A 26,895-nucleotide genomic window follows, 5' to 3' on the forward strand; every position below is an offset into this window, starting at 1 on the left:
TATCTAATTCTGAGCGACAAATATGTAATAACAAGGATGTAAGTTTAACACATAACATTTAATTTATGTCTTAAGCTTCTTCTTGCGAGTCTTCTGTCTCTTCTTCGTTGTCCTCATTTTTTTTATGAGGCGATTCGTATTCCAAACTCCAAAAGTTATTATATTTGATCGGTACTGCTTCACCTTTCTCAATCATTTTGTTGAGATTATCGTCTAATCTGGAAAAACGATCCGTCTTGTCTAAGATACTCGACAACGTTTTACGAACATCTTCTCTGTTTCTCGATTCTTCTTTTTGTCTATCTTCTTCGGCCGTCGAATTATCTCGCAACTGGCGCAAAACATCCTCCGTAAAATGATGAGACAAGAATTCGTTTTCCGTGTCGACTGTTTCGGACGATTCTTCATCATTGTTCTTTTCGAAAATATGCTTAAAGAAGTCTTTGTCGTCGTAAGGATAATCTTTATCGATTTCTTCGCTCTCTTTCGTTTCTTCCTTCGCATTAAAATCAGCGTCCTCTTCTCTGTCGTTCGTCTCAGCTCTATCGTCGGAAGCGATTCTATGATTATCGTGGTAATCTTTATTCTTGACGATGTAATCTTGCAATTGTTCTTTTGGATCCGTGGCATACGTCTCGACTTCTTCAGATTCCTTAGTGCGATCGGGATTTTCCTTATGTTCTTTTGAATCCGTATACATTTCGACCTCTTCGGACTCCTCGGTGCGATTAGGATCTTCTTTATGATTATATTCCGATTCTTTATCATTGCTCTTTCCAAAAATATGCTTAAAGAAAACTTTATCGTCATAAGGATAGTGATCTTTATCGATTGTCTCGCTCTCTTTCGCTTCCTTCTTCGCGTAAAAGTCAGTCTCCTCTTTCGTCTTGTTTCGGTTGTCCAAAGCGATTCCGTGATCATCGTGGGAATCTTCGTTCTTCGCGAAATAATTGTGCGATTTTTCTTTTGGATCTGTGGCGTAGGTCTCGGCCTCTTCGGACTCCTCGGGACGATCGGGATTTTCCTTATGGCCGTATTCCTTGCTAGAGGTAGCTCGTATGCTTTCCAATATAGGGTCGTTTTTAAAGAACTCGCTCCAATTAATTGGTTTTTTATATTCATTTATGTCAAAGTCAACGAAATCCGAGTTTTCATTCTCCTCGGACAACGCGGATTCTGCGGAATCTTCTGCGGAACGGTGAATATCGTCGTTCGTAACATTCTTGGTATTATTGCGCAACTTGGTGTCTTCGATATCGTAATTGTCGACGCATTCGGCAGAATCTTTACTTTCTGTGCAACTTGAATGCGAGTTGTTTGCGTTCAATGAGGTGTCCGGCTCGTTACTTTCAGCATGTGCTACTTTAATCTCAGCACTTGGAGACTTTGAAGAGAAATCATCAGCGCCGTGGAGCTGTTTAGGGCTATAATTGTAATCGCTATCGTCGTATTCTTTGTATCTCGCTGCAGTTGCGCTCTGATTACTTTTGTCCAAGCTGTCTTCCTTTTGGTCGGAATAATCTGGTACCTCTACATAGGGTATGTTTGAAGGATCATATTTCGGAGTCGTGCCTGTCGAATAATTTTCTGCGTGTTTCGCTTGATCCTCTTCTTGCGAGTCTTTGTCGACAGCACTCTTGGTCGGCGAGAGTGACGAGATAGCGAAATCTTCTTCAGATGAATACGGCGGTCCTGGCTCGGTGATGACTTCCTGCGATGAATTACGCGTTTTGTTAGCGTTACTATATTCCATCGAATTATCCGAAGACAAATGGGTGACGTGTTCAACCTTATCGGGGAATTTATTCAAGTCGTCCACTTCGGAAGCGCTATTTACGAGTAAAGGCACGATCGGATCATTACTTAATTTTGCTATGTTTACAACTGGAATTTTCTTAGGTTGCCATTGAGTTTTATTTGCAACGGCCCAAAAGCCTGATATATAAGGACCAGAGTCGGATATTTCTGGTGAATTTATCGTATCCGTGGTACCAAGTGACGGTTTTTCGTTCGTTGCTTGCACCTGCTTATCTCCTTCGTAATTGACGGTTTCTTCTTGGACGCATAATGGAGTTGAAGCTGCGTCACTTTTCGGGATACTCGCGTTTCGTTTAGAACGAGCCTTTGTGTTTCCGTTCTGCACCTTAGTCGCATTAATTATATCCCAGATGCGTTTATAAAAATCTCGTTCCGGTTTAATATTGGGATTTGTCACTTGTAATTTATCTTCCTGCGACTGCGAGGCTGTAATTCGGTCTTTATCAGTGCAGGTTGAATTATTCTTTTCAGAATTATTCTCTAAGGGACTGGTAATATCGGAATGAGGACGGGTACCGTTAATGTATTCCCAAATACGTTTGTAAAATACAGTACTTGGAATCGCTACATTGTTCGCTGTTTTAAGATCAACCGTATTTTTACTTTGCAGTCGTTTTCTCGTTGGAGGTGTCCTCATTTGTCGTTTTCTATGATTGGGTTTCGGATAACGAGATTTTTTACTTGAAACAAAAGTTTTTCCCCGTTGAGCATGCCGCGAATCTTTAGTTACAGTCGAATTATTTCCCGATTTGTAAGACGAACGTTTTGAACGCTTCTTCCCAATTATTTTCTGAATATTTTTTGCTGCTTCCAGCATTTGCGCGCTGTTCCGCCGTTTCTGTCGAATGGCCTCGACAACTGTTGTAATCTTGATGATTTCCATATCAGGAGACAAATTTACATTTTTATTTTGATTATTTGTAGGAGAGACTGTCAACGACATAATTTCTTTATTTAGAAAGTTTTCTTGTTGCTGAAGTATTTTCTGAGGCATTTTTAATCGTTGCGTGAATTTTTTCCACGTAGCAGGATACGGATATTTCCACCAAGGCTTGCTCAGCTTCTTTTTTGAACTGGTTACTGTAGCTTTTTCCATGGATTTTAATTTACGATTGAATTTATATACCTGCTGTAATGTGGGCTTAATCTCAGATGCAGCTTGCGCCGATTTCATTATGGTATCCTGGAAATGATTGAGTAACAATCAGCGATATATATTGTAACATTACATTAGATTACAAATCAAATTACAAATCAACATTATTCAAAATAATTTCATTAATGTTACAAAAAGCAAGTATTCTACCAATATAATAATATAATTATTTTACATGCAATAATGATACATTATTATACATTAAATCAGTAGCAAAAATATTTTTTATACGTATATCGGATCGCACATTGTCGAAAATGCGTTTAGAAAAATACTTGATATTTAGATGTACTTACATTAATATTTTGTGAAAGCGGTGAGGAGCAAATGTATATCACGGTTCCGCATCTTGCATGTAATTCTCGCAGCATTAAGCTGTACCCGTGCATTTTATACTACCGTGTAATAAATCGTGCCATCATACATATTATACAATGATCCTAAATTTAATAGATCTTTAAACGTGTGATATTTTTATGAGCTACCAACTCACGTGCAATTTCTGCTCGGTAAATTGAGAGTAATACAGAAAAATAAATGAAGGTTTATTAAATGGCATTCTTATGAAATTGACTTTATTTGTTGATTGTAATTATGTACAAAGTACAATACAAATGGTAACTACATCATTGCAGTGGCGCAGAAAATATACATTTCGCTCGTAGATTCGAGTAAAAAAAACAAGAGATAATTTCTGAGCCACTGCGTGTGAATATTTATATTTACATTTTGCTTATTACAATAATGCTTGAAGCGATAATCAATCATCATACAAAACTGTATATCATACATTTTTCATTAATGTATTTGTTATCCCACTATTGTAGGATTGTCAGTATACTATTGACAAATAAATAAGATTTTATTCCATTTCAATTAAGCAAACGTACATGTGCTCTCATACTTGGTAACATTGCGTTAACGCGTTTGAAAAGGAAACTGTCATTCTTAAGAGACTTTCATACGCAGTACATAAATTATATACGTTAAAGTTACTACTAATAAGTGTCTAAAGCAATAATAGAAAAATAATAACATCAAGTTTGATCATCAATAAGCTCAGTCATTGTTACTGCGATAGATCCAGCAAAACGTTACTTGAATTTTCATACTTCATGAAAGAGTACTCCCTATTGTACTCCATTGTGAACAGTGTAGACAGAGATGTCTGAATTATCATTATCAAGTCTAATCATCGAGCATCCAAGAAAGATACTTCATAAGTATGGTACATGTACGCAAATACACCGATACATCTCGCTGTACACATGGACGTCGATCGACTGTATCTCCACGTTTGTGTTGCGCTTCTTAGATAGTGCAGCCTCAAAGCGCAGCAAATGACGTATATGGCGGCAGATATTTTACGATCAGGCGCATTTGTCCCCCGCGGTGCACTGCGCTTATTTTCTCGTGAAGCCCAGATAGGAAGCAATGCCGTTAATATTCTCAAAGAAGATTCGATAAGCTTGCTGCCTGTCGTAGTGCTCCGGCACCATCGCCGGTTTCACCGGACGCTCCTCCACCCATCGCTATAGTACAATAGGTAATTGTAGATACTGATGTGGTGCATGGCAGTCGGCGGGGAAATGTGGGGTTAGAACGGTAATATACGATTGCGCGTTCGTCAACAAACGCGATCGTCTGATTCTGAAAGCTGTGTATGTCCGAGCACACGATATACTTTACCTGTTATTAGTACCAGATACTAGGGGGGGGGGGGTGAATGTAGACTAGGAATGCAAGATGATGTAGAAGAGAAAAGCACAACACAAAAGAAACTGAATTCCATATATCGTTTAATTTCATATCAAAGTTGTGCTATAGGGTGAACTCGAGTAAGATGGTCATACAGGAAAGATGGCCAACTCATGTTCATTCGATGTTTCATGGCGAGCTAGATTGAAAGAACATAGGTTGGCCATCTTTCCTCTATGGCCATCTTACCCGAGTTTACCCTATAGCGTAGAAAAAGAATATATTTAAAAGCGCGGATAATATAAAATTGTAGGCAAAATGCTGAACGTTTTCACGCCTACATCGGAGTTTGCATTTCTAGCGAATGATGTCTGAGTATAATCTTGAGTTTATTTTTAATGGGTGGTTTCATGGGTGGTTTAATGGGTGGCATGAAAGAACACGCGAAATGTATAAAACAGAACGATAATAAAAAGTTTTATTGTTCGAAGTGTTATATTTAAAAAGATGGCACTTACATAATTTTATGTATAATAGCGAGCAGTATTCTCTGGACAAGAATATTATAGAAATTCCAACGTACAAAAATACACCATTCGCAACTGTAATCGAGTACATAGTCAAATGATCGTGCTTCGCATTAAGTAGATTAAAAAAATTTTTATGTTCAACAATATATATATTTTTAATGTACTTTAAAAGGCACAGAATATGAAGTAGATTATTTTCAATGTGCTTCGATCGAGAAATCAAGGGATATTAACTTCACGAAGAATATGTATTGGAAGGACTAGATATTAAGCTAAGTGTTATAAGTGTCCGCGATGCTGAAGAGATGGCGATAGATGGTTACGTGCAAGGAGTGATTCGACTTGATTGTAATTTGCTATGTACAAAGAGTGTACTGTTACTGAGTGTAGTTTTAATATTGTAAAGTTCTTATAAATTGGACGTAATATTATCGAAAATAAAATAATTGTAACGGTGGAAGGAAATTACATTAAATATATTCTAAAAAAATATATAAAAAAGAAGTCGTCGCTATATTACTCAAAGTTTGAATAATAAAATACTAAATACAATATAAATGATATGTAAGACAACATACGACAAAATTTTACAATAAACATTTAAATATGATACATTTAGATCGAATAAAATTATCTGCAAGTTGAAGTGCAGTTTGCAGACACTTCGGCATATTAATTGCTATACATGTATTAATTTATTAAATAACACTAAAATAAAATAAAATAATAATGGAAAATTCTGAAGCTTATACATGAGAGAAAATCCAATTATATGAAATCTGTGCAATCATACGCGGCATTCAAACTGTAATATTACACAGTCACAAATAACTTTCGTATACGAGAGAAGATCAAAACTGAAACTTGACGTATAAATAGCATTCTGTTATCTATATTTTGAATAGTGAGTCTGTTGTTATGTATGAAATTATTGTTGCCTTTTGTATGAAAGTGTACATGAAAGATAATGCACGTTGCATTCTTACTATAGGAGAAGCTATATGTACATTCTGTTGATAAGGATTACTGTGAAAGCTAAAGGTGTCCTGTAACTTTGCCAAGGGTTCAGGGTCGATGTCGCTTGTGTTATCTTCGATTAATCGAGCTATCAGTATTCTACAATCCAAATTGGAGTTTACTATCGTAATGATTGCAACAACACGTCTATGAGTTATTATCAAAAGTGTCAAATAAATCAGGATCGTAGTTTATGAATCGATATTATGAACAGCTCGAAATGTCGATTCGAGTATGACTGACACTGGCCAACTCTGTCGCACTACGATTTAATCAGTTCGTTCGACTTAAGCATGACTTATCGCGTCTGTTTGCTCTACTTCAACACGTGCGTGCCTACGGGGTGGTCGTGTGTTATAGTGCCTAAGGGTTGGGCTTCTTGGCTCGTGGCTCGGTTGGTTTACGTGGTGGTGTTCGCCTAAGGGCACTCTGTTTATATCTAGATTGGTGAAACAGACTCTCCTTTTATTTCCCCAACTGCCCATACGGGTCTGCTAGATTACTCACGTATTGCGCGGCGTGACTCGTCGCCGGGAATTCGGCCCATTTCGACAAGTCGATGCCGGGTAGAATACCGCTGCGACATGGGACTCGAGGATTTCTGTTATAACAATTGCAGATATATATTATATACATAGACAAAATTAGTTGTTTAATATAATGGATAAAATAAATATGTAATAGATATAGAATATTAATATATATAGTAATAATAAATATTTTTATGGACTCTTTTCTTTGCAATTTCTTACAATAAATGAAGTGTAAAGTTACGATACTGTGGCTATAAATATAATTTTTCTTTGGCTACACTCATAAATTAGAATGTTTATCGTTAATTTTGGTTGCATTTTTTAATTTTTTTATATTTTAACCAACAAATTGTTATTTATCATTTATAAATCGTATTCACTTACATTTCGTGATCTGGAAGAACCATCGGATAGATTTGTACCGTATCGATAAGATCGGTATTGTCGCAGATCAATCTGGCGAGTTTTGTTTTTCGAATCTCGTTTAATTGTTCTAGAAAAAGTGAAAGTAAAAGCGATTTTAGAAGGTACCGCTTCTCGTTTATACATATCGAATGGTTGTCGCGAGTCCTTGACTCGCGCTGCTCCCACCGGAAAGAGAATTCGAAAGGGTCTTACCGAGAGTGAAGGACGACGGCTGGTTCGGCAGCTCGTACCAGAATCTGTCTCCGCGGCGCGAATGACTGAACTGCGTGGCAATCAGACAGGCGAAGGTTGGCCCGAGCATGCTACCCGGAAGCGGTCTTTCGGATACACCGCCCGACCATAAATCGACGTCCGCGGGATGTCTGAAAAGGAGCGCGGCCAAGATGAAGTCGTTATTTTTGAATACGTTATTTTTTAGCACGATTGGTCCATTGACTGTATAATGAGATACAACTGAATAATGAGAAACTTGACCGATCGGTCTTTCGGTACTCCGAAGGTTCCGCTACCGACTTTCACAGACGTGTAATACTCACTCGAAAATAGTGCTATATCGTCTGACGGTTTCATTTGGCATGGAACCGAACAATTCTTCGAAGGTGTTCGCTTCGGGAAGGCCGCAGTACTTTCTAAAATTATAAAATTACGAAATTATAATTATTTAATAAAATATACATATACTTTATTAAAAGTATATTCTCGCTCATGTATTTTAATTTTCTGATTGCTAGAGAAAATTAGTTGTCTTGACGACTAAATTCTCCGTTGGTTTTATTATCATTCAATTTTACTTCTATTTGTTCCTCTGTTCCGTTCCATTTATCTAGGCTTGCTGTATACTTGTTATACAGAAGATTATTGCGGAACACAGTTATCGCTTTAACTGCAGTTAGTTAAACAAGCTTGTTAGTACAAGCACAGTTTAGCGATAACTCACCTGAATTCCATATAACTTGGAATACCAAACTCGCGGCCGCGTTGCATGTTAAAGGATACCAAATCCATTCCGAATTTTGCTCCCGCTTTTTTGAAGAGATGATTCGTCACCTGTAAAGAACAAACCGTGTAGTACAGCATAGTTGTACATATCTTATTTGTGTTAATCGTTGTTTTACTTCTTGCGTTATAGAATCGTCCATAGCCTGAGCGACTTGGTTCATCAAGCCCATGAAATATTCGTCAAATACACCGGCCCGATACAAATCATAAGGGCGTCTTATCAAATCTGAGAGTCTCTTTGAAGCTATAAAGATAAACAAAAATAATTTGCAATTAGATTTGAAGGAAAGAAGAAAAGTTAGGCACTCTAACGAAAAGTTGATTAAAATCATCTCATTATTTATAATATTAAATTTTTTTATCAAGTTTCGAAACAAATTTCAGAGTCTATTTAAAATAATAAAATTTTGTTATCTATTTAGAATTTAAAATTTATCTATTTTCTCTTAATATATAGGAGCGATTTTAATTTAGCCTAAGAAAAAAGATTTCAAAATTATTAGAGAATTTATATTTGAGACAAACGATATCTTCTGATATGATTTGTTTATGCAATGTAACCTTGTTGTGCAATTATTATATATTGTCGCTTACCAATAAATTTGTGAGCTTTGCTCCATCGTTCCACAGCCGTGGGCAATAGCGAATGACCGAACCTAAAGGCAGCAGCGGCGAAAGCGTCTATTACGCCTGGATTTATGCTTGAATCGTATCCATTCCAGTATTTCTACGGAAAATTGATATTTTAACGTCAACGCGGTTATTAGCGTTTATCAAAGGCTGTCCAACACAGTTAAAAATATACAGAAAATATATATCGTTAAATCTCAGTTATTACGACAAGATACGGTTATTAGAAATTTTTATCTGTGCATTTGAAAAACAAATTACTTGCTTATTAACGATCCTTTTTAAAGTTATCTTCATTTATGTATACAGTGACAAATTATACATGTCTCTACATGTAATTTACGCGTAAATATTCATGCATTTTGTTTCAATTTATTTCAGTGTCGTCAGTTCAACTCACTTCCTTCTCGAGGAGAAGTCCGAATTTCTCCATGACATCTTTGCCGAGTAATATCGGGAGGAACTCGTTATAAGTGATGTGTTGAATTTCCGCGATGACGATGCGCCTAGCTTCCTGGAAGAGAATCTCATCGTCCCAGTGCGGATTCACGACAGCTAACACTTTGGCAAGCCGGTTATGCTCTCGCGCCAGTAAAGTGTGCATGCAGGTAAGTACCAACTGTTCGTTTACACGAATCTCACCTATAAGTAACAGAGGTGACCGATACAATATCAATTCTGCCTAAGATTCTAAAAGGATGATTATAGTTCTCGCGATTGTGGATGGCAAATATCGATATTTGTACAAAAAGAATCAGATAATTCTAAAATTCCCAAGATACTTAATTAGCTTAAGAGATTTATTAAAGTATTAGACTTTGAGTATAAAGATTCAACACATTATAATTTATTGAATCATGTATTATAAAATTTAAAGACTGCGATGCGTCAATGTAAACTAGACAAAGCTTCTTAATGACTCTCTGTCATCCTCAATTACGAGAGTAATCATCCTTTTAGAATCTTAAAAATAGTCTGAATACAAAAAGAGTATTCTTCGTAATATATCCCAACCCAATATTCAAAATATTAGAAGTACATAAGGAATTCAATTGGAAAGTACTGGAAGTTTATAAAGAATATAATCGCATTATCGTACGAACATCTGCATTTATATAGGGTTGCATTGGCCTTGATTTGATTTGTTATAGTCTCTTAAGTTCCGTTGCATAATACATTTTGCATTATAATGACAATCCATACTGAGAACACATGAATTATGATTTTCGTTAGACATGGCGTACTATTTTATTAATTTATTAGCTATTATATCGAGTAACTCTAATTAGTTCAGATGATTTAATGATAAAGAGTATAATACCTTCGCGCCGTCGAAGCGTATCGTCGCATTCTTGTATTAATATCAAAGGAAGAATCAAGAAATTTTCATATTTATCTATCTGATCTATCTCGTGTGCGTGATAAACGTAATTTAATTTAATGAGCTGACATACGGATTTAAACAAAGGTAAAAAATTTTTGCCGATTACCTAAGCATAAACCTTTATCCAGACAAATAACAAGTATTGCAGCACGTGCGAATTTTTTTAATATTTCTATGACTTTATAAAAGTCGACGTCCTTGCGTCGCAACCATTCCCTTTCTCACCCGTATCGTATCGATTGGCGTGCTGATAATCATGCGATACCAATACCTATCGGTGCCTACCGGTGATAGCAAAAGCAAGCATAGTCGATTACCATACCATCCAAAATTTCAAAAAAAAAAACTTAAATAATAATAGCCAATCTCGGGCAGCAATTGATTTTTCCGTAACATGCGATTAACGTAAGTACAGGGTATGGGTGATGCTGCCGCCGAATGCTCGCACGATTGACGTGTGGGAGATTTATGGTTTAGCACGGCATAGCTCCGGGTCCAAGTATCTCGGATGATTTATGGAATCGGTGCGCGCGATAAGTGCACACAATTATCGCCGCGCGATCGAATTGTTTTGTCTCACAAAATCATCGACTGGATTCACCGTGCATATCGCTGGAAGGTTTTGCGGATGATCGACGAATTGACGTGGGAAAATAACTCCTGGGCGGGTGAATGAGACGTGAGTGCTAAGCGAAATTGATCGGGGCGGTCGATCGCGGCCATTTCGGAGAGAGAGCGATAGGCACTTAGTAAACGGCGCCGCGAGAAGGCAGTATAACGAGCGTGACTTACCGCTCTATTGTTCTTGTACCATCGAACGCAGAAAAATCGCCAGAAATTAGAATAGTTACATTAGTACGACTACGTTCGACTCAGGCTGACTCGTGTATCGTATACTCATTGCAAATTCAAATGGATACAGTGGAGCTAATAGTCCGCGCTCTGTATCGCGTTTAAAAGCTACGTTTACCACTTTGCGAAAGTTCGCTCCTCTCAAGCAATAGCGAAGCGATTGATTTGTCACGACTACTATCTATGATATATTATCTATGATATACATGCAAGAACGCAACAATGCAATAATTTAATAATTCGTGATATGGAAAAAATACTGAGATTATAGGATATCATAGGATTTTAAAAGGGATCTTTTAAAAAATCGGCCAAAACTTTTGTTTGTCATAGATTCTGACAAGTTTGGAGCGAGCATAACAAGATAAATAATTTTTGATAATAAAATTTTAACAATAAAATCATAAATTACATTTTGTTAAAATATTAAATATTTTTAAAAATATTAAGTCTCTATTAGCATTTATTTCAATTCTTTACATTTTACGTGTTTTGATTGACTAAAATTTTCAAATATTTTAATATTCTATATTAAATAAATCCGCAATTATTTCGAATTAAAGTAACGTTTTCTAAGCCTAACTTTAATATTTAAATTGGTTGAAAGAATATTCATTGTTGTTAGGTATAAAATTCTTTGCATATCCTTTTTTGCATAAAAATTATAAATTACCTGCTTCGAAGCAGTACATCGATCGGTTTGGCCGAGTACATCCTTCGTCTGGTATATCCAACTTTAGCGGCAATAGTTCCTTAAGGCCATACTCTGCAAAGACTGGATTCATTCGCAGTAATCCGCCATAGCCCGTTCGGAGTTTCCTAAAGAGCGAAATAAAGATATATGTATTAGAATTTTGAGAATACCACGTACAAACGATAATGTCAATGTGAATAGCCTGTCTTAGTCTTTTAGTATTTAAATACTTTAGCAGTTTCAGTGCTTTAATTATAATTAAATAATTATTCCATATACATTTCTATATCACATGACTGTTAGACTCTGACTTAACATTTCTAAAAATTTCCAGAATTATTTGAGATATTAGGGCAAGTATACTTTTTAGAGAAACTAGATATACAGGTGTACATAATATTTATAGACGTAAAAGACATATATATCATGTGATGTCACGAAGGCAAAGGATTGAGTAATCGAGGGTCGTAAATCGCATCACGCGAACATGGTAGAAAGTGCGAAGAACACGAAGGCACGTGCCCGTGTGTTGGAAAATGCAGAACAACTCAGTGCTGATTTATTGTCCTCGGTGACGTAACAGAGGCACATATTTGTAGGCGGAACGAAATCCGCTTCGCCAAATGCACGTGCAGGGATCCATAAAAGGCGAAAACCAACTTACCCACCCCTAGAGAATAACCGATAACTGTCAATACATTTCCTTATGCTGTATTACTTTACACCGTGATAAAAAAAATAAATAGGTACAATAGATTCATTTTTTCCCTTTTGAACGCGTACACCCCGTATAATGAACGTTCATTCTATTACTTCTGTTATTTCCTCTTTAAACACATTTTAATTAAAAATTTGTAATTTTCGGTGAATATGTTTACCTATTGAGACAAAACTGACTTTGAAACTCATTGATAACGCGATAAGTCATTATATAAGTATTTGAGAATAATTATTTCATATTATTCGGAGTTAAAAGCATTGTTTACCTAGCAAAAGTTTCCGTGATGCCGTAAACCGTATTACCATCCAGTACGCCCGTAAGAAGATTGAAAGGCACTCGGGAACCGAGGCGGCAATCAGGTCGGACGGCAGGAAAAGCGCGAACGAAGTCCATGCATTGCACGTTGAATAGCCTGTAGAAATAGTCGTCCTCCGGTATGAGGATCTCGTTGCAATAGGGATTCTTCAGGTGTGGCGGCCGGCCACAGCATTCTTCCGGATCGTTTCGGTTCAGAGGGTCTGCAAACACACGATGATAACAGAACAGATACGTAATGATAGCAGAAAGCGATAGCGTTTCTATTATTCTATAGGTATCTACCGCACGCGTAATCCATAGTCTGCGTACGGTGGACGTGCCGGGGAATATCAGCATTCGCGATTGAATGGAACATTATACGAACACGTCGACTGTTTTTCCCGACTGTCGCAATCTCACTCGTGTTGGACGAGGTACAATCGACGTCGTCGATTAATTATCCTGTCCTACAGGAATACGCGTACGTGTCGGATCGCCCGTTGAGCATACAGCCGTATTGCACATTCTAAATTATTCTTTCTTCCGAGAACAATTCGACTATTGACGTGGAGTTATTTTGGAGTGGCGCGATCACAAGTTTGCCAATGGGCTTGTCAATTCTGGTTGACACATCAGTGGCGAGTGATCCCGAGCCGAAGAGCGCCCGCTCGAAAACGTCACGGACGTATATAGGTACACGTGATCAGTTTATCCGGGCAGTGATCGTTCGCGCTTTCTCTCGTATAGTTACCCTCCTTTCGATATATACGGCAAATACGTTCAACGTGGAAGGGCTTACGAGCGACCTACGATGCGCATGTATCACATATCTCGGTACAGTTGCTTCGACGCAACTTGAGCAATCTGTTCGCCGGCGATTGAGAGGCTCGCTTTCTAATTTCTATTCTAGTTGCATGATTGAATCAGCGGGCTTTGATCATTACAGCATATGAGCCGTCAGAAAAACCATTTGTAGTTTTTTGATTGTTGCTTTCTCTAAAATGTTTTATATATCGCAGGTAGCTATCATGCTCATATATTGCAGTGATCTTTGTTAATTTAAGAATCATTTCTCTCTATTTATTAACTTAGACAGGATGTGTTTTGTTGAAAGAAAAACAGAAAATCTTGCCGTAGCAAATTCGTAATTGAAGCCTTTCATAGTTAATCATTCATTTATTTTTTCGGAGAATTATATGTAATCTCGTATTTGTTTTCCTATCGTTGAGTGAGATAAATTAATAGTTTTTTATTCAGTTTTTATTGATTTACACGTATTTTACGTGTAAAATATCAAACAATTATATAGACGCTTATTTATTTATTAAATAGGCATATATTTGTATCTAGTTAATGAGATCAATTTCGGGAAAATCTTATTATTAATTGAAATAAAGAGATCGTCTTGCGGACGTTAAAAACACCGATAATCGCGGCGGAAGTATCTATTATGAATGTCACGTCGAAAATCACGCTCTAGAATGTAATATACCTAGAGGCGTGGCGGTCAAAGTATAATCGTGGTCCATGAATTGTCCCCACGCGATCACCATAACTGTGCCGGCGTGATCGTGGTAACCTTCGTCCGGGTGCATAGTGCGCGACACGACTCGGGACAGCGGTAGATCATGACCCGTTATGGATATCCTTGGCGCCGACAGGCCGTCCGCGAATTGAGGGCTTATCAATCTGCAAAGAGTAAAAAATAAATACTAGTAGCGTATTTCGTACTGAAAGAAGAAATATCCGAGAAGCGGGAAAATCACGGTTACCTTGCGAAAGGCGACAGAGTGGCTCCCCAAGTTGGATTCTGCAAATTCGTGCAGAGGCCATCGTACCGTCGATATTTGCCCGCTCTGCATTGTACGTTGCTGAGAAATGCGGGACAAACCTCGCGGATCAGCGTCTTCGAAGTGTCGATCAACGGCAGACTTCTCTGGATCTCCTCGTAGGTCAGTCCGTACCTGGGCGCCGATGATTAGAAAGTAAAATCGAGGAAACGCGATCGGATCCCAAGGGGGGAAAGTTCGTTCGGGAGAGAAAGAGAAAGATCGCACGCGGGCTTAACGGGGAGAACTTACGTTTGCGCGAGATTCGTGGTGATGTCGAGAAGCAGCTCGCCGACCGTCGCCAGGTCCTCCGGACGCCACATCTCCGACTTTGGGCTCGCGACATCTACGGACGATTACGTGTGAGCGACGGAACGAGAAAGCCGCGTGACAAAATAAATAGCGAATACGTGCGTACGACGAATCGTCCGTTATGGGTTTTATATGACCGTCGTTACGCATTTCGCGAACGACACTCGGCATCGTATTGATCATTGTCGACAATAAATTATATGGACATCGCGCAATTAATTGCCGTAATGAAATTTAATATACTCACTAATGCGCTTCCTCGCCTCGACGTAAGCATGATTTACGGCGTCGTACGTGATGCAGGTTTCGGTCCCACCTGCGGTAGGGCTACGGATAACGAAAAAATGAGGATGAAAGTTGACATATGCTCGATCTTCGAGTGCGGATATTATTTACAGTCCCCCCCCTCTCCCTCTGTACCCCATCGTCTTAATTACCCAACGTTGCAGCCTACTTTCATGAGAAGCCGACTCGAGAGAGCCGTGCGCGAGACCTGAATTCGCTTGTGCAGATCACGCGTACGTATCAAGGTAATCCGAAACTATCCTAGACGTGCTCTCCTATAATGAATGCGAGAGAATTGACTTTCATATCCTGTTTCCGCCGTGAAATACACTGGCATTGACGCGCTGCCCGTGGCTGCGTCGAAGGTTGAGCCAGCAATTCTGCGCGTTTCTCTATACGTCGACATTGCACTCTTGTCTACACACAGCTTCCGCTTTTAATTCTTTCGTCTTTATTTCGACCGTGTCAATCGCCTAATATATTCGCAGATTAAAACCATCACCTATTCTTTATTTATTTTTTCGTCAATTTTTGCTTATTCGCTTATTCTTTAAAGTTAACATAAATCTTATCTTGGAATTTTACATATCTTGGTGAGACATTGAATATAAATTTTGAAATTAAGCTTGCATTAAACGATCGCAAGATAAATATGTTGCTTTAATATTTTAAGAATATTATCTTTTTTTATTTATTATTTATACGTACATTGTGAACTCGGTATTTTCGAAATCGTTGTATAATTAACGTTTACATTAACGTTCACCGAACATAATATTTAGCATAACAGGATCTCAACTCATTTAATCTTAAGACACTGACTCGTGAAACCGCTCGAGTTTACTGGAGTAGCTGTCTATCTAAAAATCTGATCCGAGCAGTACGAATCACTAATTGTCAAGTACTTGAGGCGCAAAATCGGGAAGACGCAAGAGAGGCAGCTTCTCGCGTCTAATTGCAGTCGAACGTTCGTGCCGCAACCGCGACGTAATAATAACGAGAGCATTCTATAATGGTGTCGTGCATCGACGCACTTACCATAACTGGTCGGAGCGACGGCTACACAACCCCGTTCCCCGTCGCCCGGTGATAAATGTGGATTGCGCCAGCCCGAGAGCCTTTTTTCTGATACACATAAATTACATTTCAGCTCACGGCATTCGTACTTTAATATGCCACATTTAATAATCACGCGGTCGCGGCACGCCAAGTATCCACAGTGTTCGAAAATAGCTTGCCCCATTATACCGCTACGATCATTTCGTGCTTCGTGCCGTCTCAGTTTCGACGGATATATCGATCGGCAAGGCATTATTTTCGCACATTGTATCCGTTCCTGTTTTCTCGCTCCGCGAGTGATCCTTTCGAAACATTGTCAATAATCACTTTCGCAGCCGACAGCACGCGCTATTTCGACCTCCAGATCGGCCGTGTCGTTTCGCGGTGTAATTGCGTACTCGACGTCTCGTTATGTCGTGTCCCCGGGCACCTGCTTGACATTCCACGAGTGTCTCCACCTTAAAGTAGTAGCTGCGTGACATCGCTAACCGGGCGGCGTTACGACGCCACGCCGGCTACCTAAACGGTCGGTGCGGATCACGCGACTTGCCTGACTATGTTTACTCTCGATTACTAGATAACTGTCTGGCTATTAAGCTCGCTAAATATAGACAAATATTTGTGTCAAAACTCAGAATTGAATTCTAATGTATATAATTTTATGTGCCGTGCAATATGGAAAACATTTAAAAGATCAGAATATGTCGAAATACATATGTCAAATTATTAATAGAATTATAACCTGAAATTCGAAGCAAATAAATTGTCTAAAATGAGCTTTAGATCATGATAAATTACGTGACTGCTACTACGAGTTGTATGAGGTTTTCATTAAATTTTTATTACGATAAATTAAAATTGGGCTATTTTTTTCTATTAAAATCGTATAGCACATTACTTTAAGTATTTTGCCTGATTAAAATTAGAATTAACTGTTCAAAGAAACAAATAATAATGAAAAATTTTTTTAATTGGTTTCAATTCTTTCGTTAACAATTTAAAAAACAATAGCCTTAACCAAGAAGCGTTTAGCACCTTTAAGATAAACTGCACTTATGCGAACTACGTAAATACAAAGATGCGGGAGATTTACATTTGTTACATATGAGATTATTAATGTCAATTTTGCCATAAGTGATCAGTTGTTTATTAAGAAAACAATATTTAAGAGAACAATAAATTTGTAAAAGTTTTTTAAAGTCCTTTTAAGCTACAAGAAATTACCAAAGAGACTTACAAAGGATTACATTCTTAATGACGCTATTATGAGGAGGATTAAGTTTTTAACGACGCAATTATGATGAGATAACGCGATACGTGTCGTTGTATTGTTGAAGCAATCGTGGTTGTCGATAATCCGCGTGGAATTAAGGACGGCGATAATATATATTATACTCGGCGTAATTCCAATTAGTTTCTCTCCTAGCGCTCAAGCGAGGCCGTTTCGGCTACCATAATCTTCGGCAATCCAAGCATTTAAAGCGATTTTATCGCAACGCGGTCGCCTTGTATTTCATTAGCGGCGCGCCTCAAAAGGCTCAATTAGCAGCGGTAAGATTCCCGTGCATACTAGCTTAGTCCGTGCCGCAGTTTGTGATCTGGAATATACTGACACATTTCAGACAGATCTCGTAACTCTTTTTCGAAAATCGCAATCACTTACGATTAATTACCAGCGGTAAGAGACCAGGGGGCTGATTCTGTAATTCTTAATGACAGTTTCTTTATCGTTGTATTTGCGTTGCGCAGATATTATATATGGTAAAAAAGCTGCGCAACGTTAAGAGTTACAGAATAGGGCCACAGTGGCGCGATTCTGTAACTCGTTATGCAGTATCGTTATCGTTATGTTGTCGTTGCGCAGCTTTTTTACCATATAGTATACCTGCGCGGCCCTGCAGCAGCGGTATGTTCTTTTGTCGTACATTAACGAGAGTGTGCAATGAGACGAGTTAACTCGAACTCAGTTTCGGCCCCCGAATGCCATTCGAAAACTCCTCCTTTCTTCAATTTCCTATCCTATAAACAATTTGCAACCGCAACCGCCTTCGTAATCGCGTTTCTCCAACATCTCGGCCGCCCAGCTGAATTCGATTCTTAAGGACACTTTACGAAGGCACTCGAACGATAAACGCCACCATCTCGTCGGTTGCTTGACGTGAAGAACGGCAGTTAATCACGGGTTTCACCACGGTTACGCGCCTGAACGCGGGGATTATTACCGCGGCTCTCCGTACGGTAAATACGATTCTCTACACGAGGCGATGAATGAAACAGCATGCGATACGTAACGGTCACTCTCGTTGCATGACGCGTTTACGGCTCAATACCGTAAATGCCGATACCGGCCGGCAATAGTCGCTTTTAAAAGCTCGATAGAAAACGTTCGAATTTTACGATCGTCGCAAAAGCAATATGATCTATATAGAATTATCTTGCGTAGACATGCGGAACAGTCCACGTCGAATACATTCTTCGTAATAGAATGTACGCGCGGTCACACAGTGGAACCGGTAAGGTCGCATTAAAATCCGCTGATCCTGCGGGAACAGGATGATAGTGAAAGTCCTGGCCGCGCGGCCAAAGTTCCCGCTTTCTCTAATCCTCTAGAATGCCGAGGACTCACTTTGTTATGTAAACGTATTGCACTTCCATGCAGTTAGCAAATGCGATTTATAATCGTGCATTTCCTAGACATTACAATTTGTCCTATACAATAGACGTCCTATCTGATAAAACATAATTTTTATCTGCTTTTATACTCTCATAATCGGCAGCGTGATAAAAGACAGCATTTTGCTTGAGCGATAATTGGTGACCATCAATAATCGCGGATAATCTTGGGTAATAATTAAGCTTATACTGATAGAAAATTATGATTGTAAATTTATGATTGTAAATACTCGCTACAGATGACTTGATACAACTATCTTTAATCACATTTCTTGTTAACGACAAACATTAAATGCCCTAAAAAAAAAACAGATTTTTAAAGGATTAGCATAAGTTTAGTATAATCTGATGAAAATTAATTTTTGAGTATTAAGTTTTGAGTAATTGCATAAAAGTAATTTTTTTCGCTAAGATAACATATCGTAAACGATAGATTATTTGAAATAATTTAAGTAATTGTAATTTTATAGAATAATCTATGATAATAATTTTCAATTATTTACACAGTGTATTTAAAGTTAAAAGAAAATGTTAAAGAAACTTGATATATTATCGAAATTTATAATTCTCCTATCTTCCATCTTTATTGCAGATAGTATAAAGACTTTGAAATCCAAAAAGTGCACAAAATCTAACAACGTAGATCTATTACGAGTACAATTAATATGTGCAAGAATATTTTCTTATTTTGTATTCATGCTCAACCCCGATAAAAAATTCATAATTACATTACTAATTTTGTTAATTATATAAAATATTACGTCGTATTTCTCGTATTATCTGATTATTTTAGAATAAACTTACAAATTAATTAAAATAATTAATTAAGAAACCCAAATTAATTCTTTGCGTGAGAAGCAAAACTAATATCTCTATAAGATATTCTGTCGATGTGGCTATTAACATAAAAATTAGTCTACCTGCTGGGATGAGAAAATTCACAGGCAATGATTTTACTTGCGCAAGTTTGTATCAGTCATTTGGAAGGAACAACTTCAGTTCTTGGGTTCGCGTTGGCTTTCGCTAAATTAAGATCGCTATCGTCGCGCGGACTCGTATTTCGGTCTTAATGTAGGCACTTACAACGATCCGCGAAGTAAATTATAGGTGTAGTCGTAAACGCTGGTTCTTCCACGGGCGTCCAGGATCAAGGCGCACTCCTCTCCGTTTGCATAAGAGTCGAGAGGCTGATACTGTAGCCCGTTACAGTGCGCCGTTACCAACAGCAGCAGCAATCCGATTATCGCGGATCGCGTCCGCATTATCGCGAATCTGCAACATTCCAGCACAAACGATTATCTCTCTCAAAGAGTATCATGACGCATGTGAATAAAAGGCTGCTTCGGCTGCTTGCTTTAAATCACGGTCGCGCAAGATTTGCATGGATTATTACAAATCTGATTGATTGGAGATTTATTCCTGAACGAAAAAATTATATTAAGTAACAAAAAATACTTTTTAATTAATCCAAAATGTTCCCTTTTCCATTCCACATAACGCTTTATTATAAAAGCTTTATGATAATGAATATGAGCAACTAACGTAAAGTTAGCAAACGAAGTCGTATATTATGTCATTAAATTCAAAACGTTAATTGAATCGATTAATCACGTCTTTAGCTCCGACAGTTTCCGCATATCTCCTGCGGAGTAAATGTTCATGTTATATACGCGGAATCTATTACATAGTGTATATATACACGCAGTTACGTATTTTTCATATATATTTTTTAAAAATAAAAAAAGGTAATACTGGATAATGAAAGCTTATATTATACTTCTTATTGTTAGACAAATCAGAAATATATATAAAAACGAATACTACACGGAGAGAATTTTTTATTATATTTTACCCTTAAATTCACTACAAACTTGGGACAACTTGGCACCAAGGAATTTTTAAAATATACAAAAGACATTTTACAAACAACGTGATAAAAATTACCAAGCAGATTGGTAAATTTTGAAAAATTATTGAAATTTCCTAGATATATTTTAGTAAAATTAATCAAACATATTTTATATTTTAATGTAATAGATATTAATATTTTTTATTATGGTAGATATTAATCAGAATAGCTCGCATAAAATTCTTGGTGGTACATGTTGTCCCACAACTACCATGATTTCAGGGTAAATTTTAAAAGAAAATTCTCTCCGTGTAGTAAAAATATTTTCGATAAGATATTATCTTTGCCATTCTTGCTAATATATAATATAATCACATTTTTAAATTTTGTGCTTATATAATAATAATCTGAATATCATACCGAATATTATACCGAGCCAGTAATTAGGGCATTCGCTTCGATATCCACTGGAAGGATTATTGGATACCAGATTAACACAACTATTTGGGTTTAGCCGACTGGATTGCCTTGTAAGCCAGGATGGAATTGATAAAGAGAATATGATATTGTAAAATATCTGACACAATGGGGTATGTTTTCAACATGTAGCAGCTGTGTAATACGTTATGCGCTATTAAAAATATTGTTTTAACTTTCCATTCTATGAAAACATTCTAACTAGTTGTATAGAAATATATTTTAAAATTCGATAAAGATGTATTACTAAATATATAAATGTTTTATATATTTTAATACAAATTTAAACATAATAACGTAACAAAATAATAAAATCGGACGTGAACTTTTTAGTGGTTGTTCGTCAGACATAGGGACAATGCATTGAAAAGATTTCTACAATTGTCAGCTCAGTGAAAGTTATAAATAACAACAGTGCAAAATTGCATCTTTTTCGGTAAAATTATTCTGTGAACATTTTTTTGCTTAATAGCTTGATCATATCTGTTGCACCGTGTGCGTTTAAAGCATAATGCATTCAGTGCATTCTCGAGCGGAGCGGAGAAACCGAGATATACAAAAGTCGAAGTTCTTCCGTAATCGCTGTCCATTCTTTTAGCATAAGAGACGTGTCGCGAACGCCTCCAGTCCATCCGTGGAAAGCCAGTCTTACATTTTGTATTCTCACGCTTCGCGACACATTTGCATATGTAAACGTGCAATTGACATACATGCAAAATTGTGCGGCAACGAATACATTTCGTGCGTGCCGTATTCTTACTGGCGGATATGACGGATCTTACCTTTGAATTTCATAAGGAGGGAAATTTTTTTCCCCGCTAATTTTATTGTTCAATGAGTTTCTTATAATACATATTTAAATTCAAATTTTAAATGTTACTTGTTGATTATCTACGTTTGCTTTCCCCTAAGACCCGGTTTCACCAACGTCGCATAACATTTAACCGTAGACTTCGTCTCTAAGGGGACAGTTGGAAAGAGACGAAGAGTGAGTTAAGCTACGGTTAAATGTTATGCGACGTTGATGCTACCGAGCCTAAGACGTATTATCTACGGAAATTATATTTTAACGTAATAACGAAATTACGTTAAAAGGAACGAATGTATGGAATAGGCACAGTTGTAGGGCTTCCACCACCTTGAACTCTTTAGCAAAACATCTATTTCAAGATTAATTATTGCCGTACATCCATGCTTCATTCACTAACGCTTGTCATGAAATTACATTAATTTGCGGTACAAATTGCCACGTTGGAAATGGCTGACAGGTATTCGCACTCGCCTTGTGTATAGTTTGCCGACGATGAAAGTACCTCTCGTTCCACATAATGATTAGATAAGACTCGATCGATTTAAAGCTATTTGGATTCTCTTCTGTTTTCTTAGTTTTCTGATCATTTCGAGCATCTCGCATGCGACTCACGGATGCAACGCAACCTGATAAACCGGTCCTCACATATTCGGTAACCTTAGACGATAACGATTAATCAATCGCCTTTAATGGAAATTACTTGCACTTTGGTGACTTGTAATTGACTGATAATTTGTCGACATGCGTTCTTTATTTAATGTAGCTTGCATTTATAGTATAGAAATCATTTTACATGTTTGCTATAATCTATAATGATTTATAATTTATATGAATGAAGATAGTTCCTGTGTTTATCTGTCTATTTGCTATCACAATGTTTTAAAACATAATATATATATTATTCCAATTTCTGTTTTAATTTAATACAGAGTTAATATTTAAAGTCTTATTTTATGCATAATATACATATTTGTTATTCTGAGTTATCTTCTTAAAAAAAAGAAGAGAAAAAATGCATGAGTGCTTTACGTAGCCACGTTTATATTTTATATAAAGATATATTTAATGCAAATTAACGATTTACTCTTTTCACTGTATTAAATAAATATCTTGTGAAATCAGAAGATTGGAGAAATTTGTTTTTCGTGATCATTGGATGGATCATGGTTCATTAACTAAGTAGCATGTCAATTTATTGTTGATTGTCTTCTTGCGGAAACGTCAATCTTACCCGGATGAATTACATGACATTAGATTGATATTCCGCGTACGTAATCGCGTGAAATTCAATCGGAGAGCGTGCGAAACAGTGGTCAGGAAGCGTACGAAAAGTGAAAATTCGTTAAAAAATCAGCCACAAAATACCGCAAGAGAATTGTTCCCTGTTGTTGCATAATATTCTTTACGCGTTGATAGAATAGAGGTGTTCATCTAAAGATGTTACATCTATATCATATATATGTTTAAAAAATGAACTATATGTAACACATTTTATTACGTTTTATTACATTACACGTAGCATTTACATTGCAAATGACTTTTATTTTACAAGCAAAGACATATTAATGATTTCTTTTATGACAAACGGATTGCAATTAAATTTAACCTATATATGTCTTACATGGACCTGAGAAAATTATATACATCACGACTGTTGAATTTAATATACTTTTAAATCAGTTTATAAATATTATGAAGCCATGGCATTATTTTATACTTCTATTCTATAGATATATAGCAATATTGAGTTTCCAATCGTTAGTTGGAATATAAGACTGTAATCAGTATATATCTCTCAGTATATATCTTTAAATAAAAATGTAACATATTACAAAAGAATTTAAATTAAATTATTGTAGAAATGATTGAATATTTATTCTTGCATTAAATATTTGCTTGATTGAATAGTTATAAATTGCATAAGATATGAATTTTGTATGTTCATGATACAATGCAAGAATGAATATGAAATTTCTAATGATGATAAGCAATAGCGTGTTGATTACTAAAGAATCCAACGGCGCGTTATTGGCTAAGTTAACAAAGTGGGAATTATCCCAAACAGCGTATCGGAAGATTATAATGAAAGCTTTCGTTATGCGCAAATCGACTATCATCGTTGCGCCGACTACATCATCGTGCCGCGGCTTGTATCACGGTTAGATACAATAATTGCCATTAAGTAGGCGGACAGTGATCGACCGTTTCTCAAGAGTTTGCAAATCCTTACATACGTATAAACGCGTATCTTATTTGACAATTAAAAACTCGAATGATTTACTAGCTCGGTGAAAGGATTCGAAAGTGGGTAAAAGTAACGCGATGCTTGCAGAAGGACGAGTCTAGATTACGGGGGGCATTTGTCCGATCTTTATTTCGTCGCGCGCTAAGCTCCATCTGATCGCGCATTTGTAATCTCGCGTGACAACGCGTTTTCTTTAAAGAATAAATCGTGTAAAATCATGACTGAAACAAAATCTCCCGGATTAATCGAAATAAAGCACCGATTGCTTTCTCGGTGCGTCTTGCGCGAGATTCTCCTTTCACCTTTCGCAGCACTTGCACCCGGCACTGTGCCCGCGCGATGATGATATAGACACGAAAAGAGTCACGTGCATTTCCTACAAGACATCGCCCCCATTTATACGCTCCGACCGAGTTCTCATAATTACTCGCAACCATTTTTCCGAGCTATTCGTCTTTCTCAAGAAGCCTCGAACTCTTCTTTCTCACGTTCAAGAAGTTCGCGAGAGATTGGGAAATCTGATAAGCAACGATAGCAATGATCTATTTATTTATGCAAGCGCCGCGAACGTTTTAATTTTGGTAAGAATGAAAAGATACAATCTTGAGATAATTAAAAAATTTATTATATATATACACATATCAAAATATGTGAGACATTTAATATTCTTTTAACTTGATTTCTATCTAAAATAGAGTTGAAGAAAAGCTCATTTCTATTAGGATTAAAAGTATGTATATTTTAGTATTGTTTAACAGTATCAGTTTATAGCATGTAAATACAAAAGAAAAAATTGAGAAAAATTAGTTACGCTTAACTTCGACAGTGTAATTTTCATGACATGTATCCTTGACCCACTTGTTTCAAAAACAGAAAAGTAAAACACATGTGATTATTATACACATGTGAAATTATATGTAGATATACATATGAAAGGTATTGTATTTTATAATTTTCATTTATTACAGGAAACTAATATATTATGTGTTACGTCTTATATGAAGTAACAGTATATTGTGTACCCCCCCCCCCCTGTGTCATTTATGACAAAACGTAGATAGTAAAACTTTAAAAAGTAAATTGATCTTTCCCCTCTGCTTTCTCGCAATACGAGATCCGCTATCTATGCCTACAATTTTTAACACAAATCAATTTTTATTAACAATACCAAATGTGTGCTGAAATATTCGACAAATGGATGGTCTTTTCAGATTCTAATTAATTTTAATTATATCTAATTAATTTTCATTATATCTTGCTATTACTAAGAACCGATAAATTATCATCTGCAATCTTTTTCCTATTGCAAAGTCACGAAAAATGTAAATAAAAGTCTTTTCTGTCCTATCTTGACAACAACCTCTTGGCGCGCGTGATACGCGTCGATCGCTTAGAATTCCTCCGCAAAATTCCTCGATTTGTGATTCCGTCCCACTCACCCGTTGTGCATTCTTCCACCACGCGCTCCACGTTGTTAATGAATCACGGCGATCGAGGAGCGACGACAAGGTTGTCGTCGAGGGTGGTAATTGTCAATTTGCACGATCCCCGATGCACTCTTTCAACACACGCGACACGCGATGTTGGAGAATGGAAATCAAACGACGAGCAGTCGAAGAACGATACCGGCAATATTTTCGTCGACGAATGCCTTTGCGCGCGTTCGAAAGATCAAAGTAATCACCACCGCACGTGCCTGTTCTTCGACCGTCTGTCGAATCGTGTTCGTGCAACGACCAGCCACTTCTCTACTTGCCGGATATAATCCAGCTTGCGGTCGATCACCACCGGTCTTGCTCCTGGGTGGTTGCTTTTAGAACGACTCGCACTGATCGACTACCTTAATGTGGTACTCGCGATCGTGTCCTGCCTTCCTGCCGCATAGTTCTTTATGAAAGCGCAGAGTGTGCACCGTCCGGGTGGTGGAAAGCTCCCTAAAAGCGCGGTGCTGACTCGTAGAAAGGAAACGAGAAGGGAGAAGAAGCCGGGGAGGGAGAGTTGAGAGGAGACGAGAGAGGTGGAGGAAAGTTATTTTATCTTACGTTATGTACCCGCCAGGTGAGCGAGAAGGAACCACGAGGAGTTAGCGGCGGACGTGACGAAGAAGGAGGTGGCGGAGGAGGTGTAGCTCCCGTCCATGTCTTACTTTCCTTTCTCTAAACGAGCCGCAACGGCTGCTGCCCTCGATTCGAGACATCGATTGTGTCCCGCCGGTCTCCGAAATACGCGCCGCCGAAAGTCCCGCTCGCTGTGTCCGACAATGAATGCTTTCTTTCTTCGTTACCTTTCGATTACACTTTCGAGGAGAACGACGCCGTGGCAGGATCGTTCCAGCTACATATACGACGTCGCTCGAAGATCTTGCAGAGAATCGCTAATTGTGGGGTAGCGTGCGAGCTTGCGAAAGATAAGCCTCATAAACTCCGTTATTCGAAAAAAATTTTACGAGATTATTATCCTGTTTTTGAAGTATTCGACAATATAGTTCTCTTCGGGCTCAAACGTGCGAATTATAGTTCGTCCGTTGCTATCATCCTTCACTTCATTTGCATACAAATCAGCTTGCGTAACTTTCGGGCGAAGTAGTTCGAAACACTTCA

At 37.5% G+C, this 26,895-nt stretch overlaps 1 protein-coding gene across 2 annotated transcripts; it reads right to left on the reverse strand.

The window, feature by feature from the left end:
- Nucleotides 1-70: 70 nt before the first annotated feature.
- Cysu (Curly Su) lies at nt 71-26,001 on the reverse strand. 2 transcript variants are annotated; one of them, XM_071698480.1, is made up of 17 exons: nt 25,735-26,001; nt 19,997-20,185; nt 15,144-15,223; nt 14,837-14,930; nt 14,528-14,719; nt 14,248-14,444; nt 12,724-12,976; nt 11,717-11,862; nt 9,208-9,449; nt 8,772-8,904; nt 8,294-8,421; nt 8,116-8,225; nt 7,715-7,807; nt 7,371-7,540; nt 7,137-7,245; nt 6,727-6,820; nt 71-3,001 (listed from the first exon to the last, which is right to left on the reverse strand). In XM_071698480.1, exons 1-17 carry the CDS (start codon nt 25,743-25,745, stop codon nt 71-73), a joined length of 5,172 nt encoding a protein of 1,723 aa, XP_071554581.1. In that variant the 5' UTR covers nt 25,746-26,001. The 2 variants fall into 2 exon arrangements, with proteins under 2 accessions (XP_071554581.1, XP_071554582.1); XM_071698481.1 differs by lacking the exon at nt 71-3,001 and adding an exon at nt 3,533-4,506.
- Between the last annotated feature and the right edge of the window lie 894 nt (nt 26,002-26,895).

This window comes from Temnothorax nylanderi, unplaced genomic scaffold (assembly GCF_030848795.1).
Source record: "Temnothorax nylanderi isolate EJ_2023f unplaced genomic scaffold, tnyl_v1.0 TNYL_tig0015_pilon, whole genome shotgun sequence".
NCBI classification, from domain to species: Eukaryota; Metazoa; Arthropoda; class Insecta; order Hymenoptera; family Formicidae; genus Temnothorax; species Temnothorax nylanderi.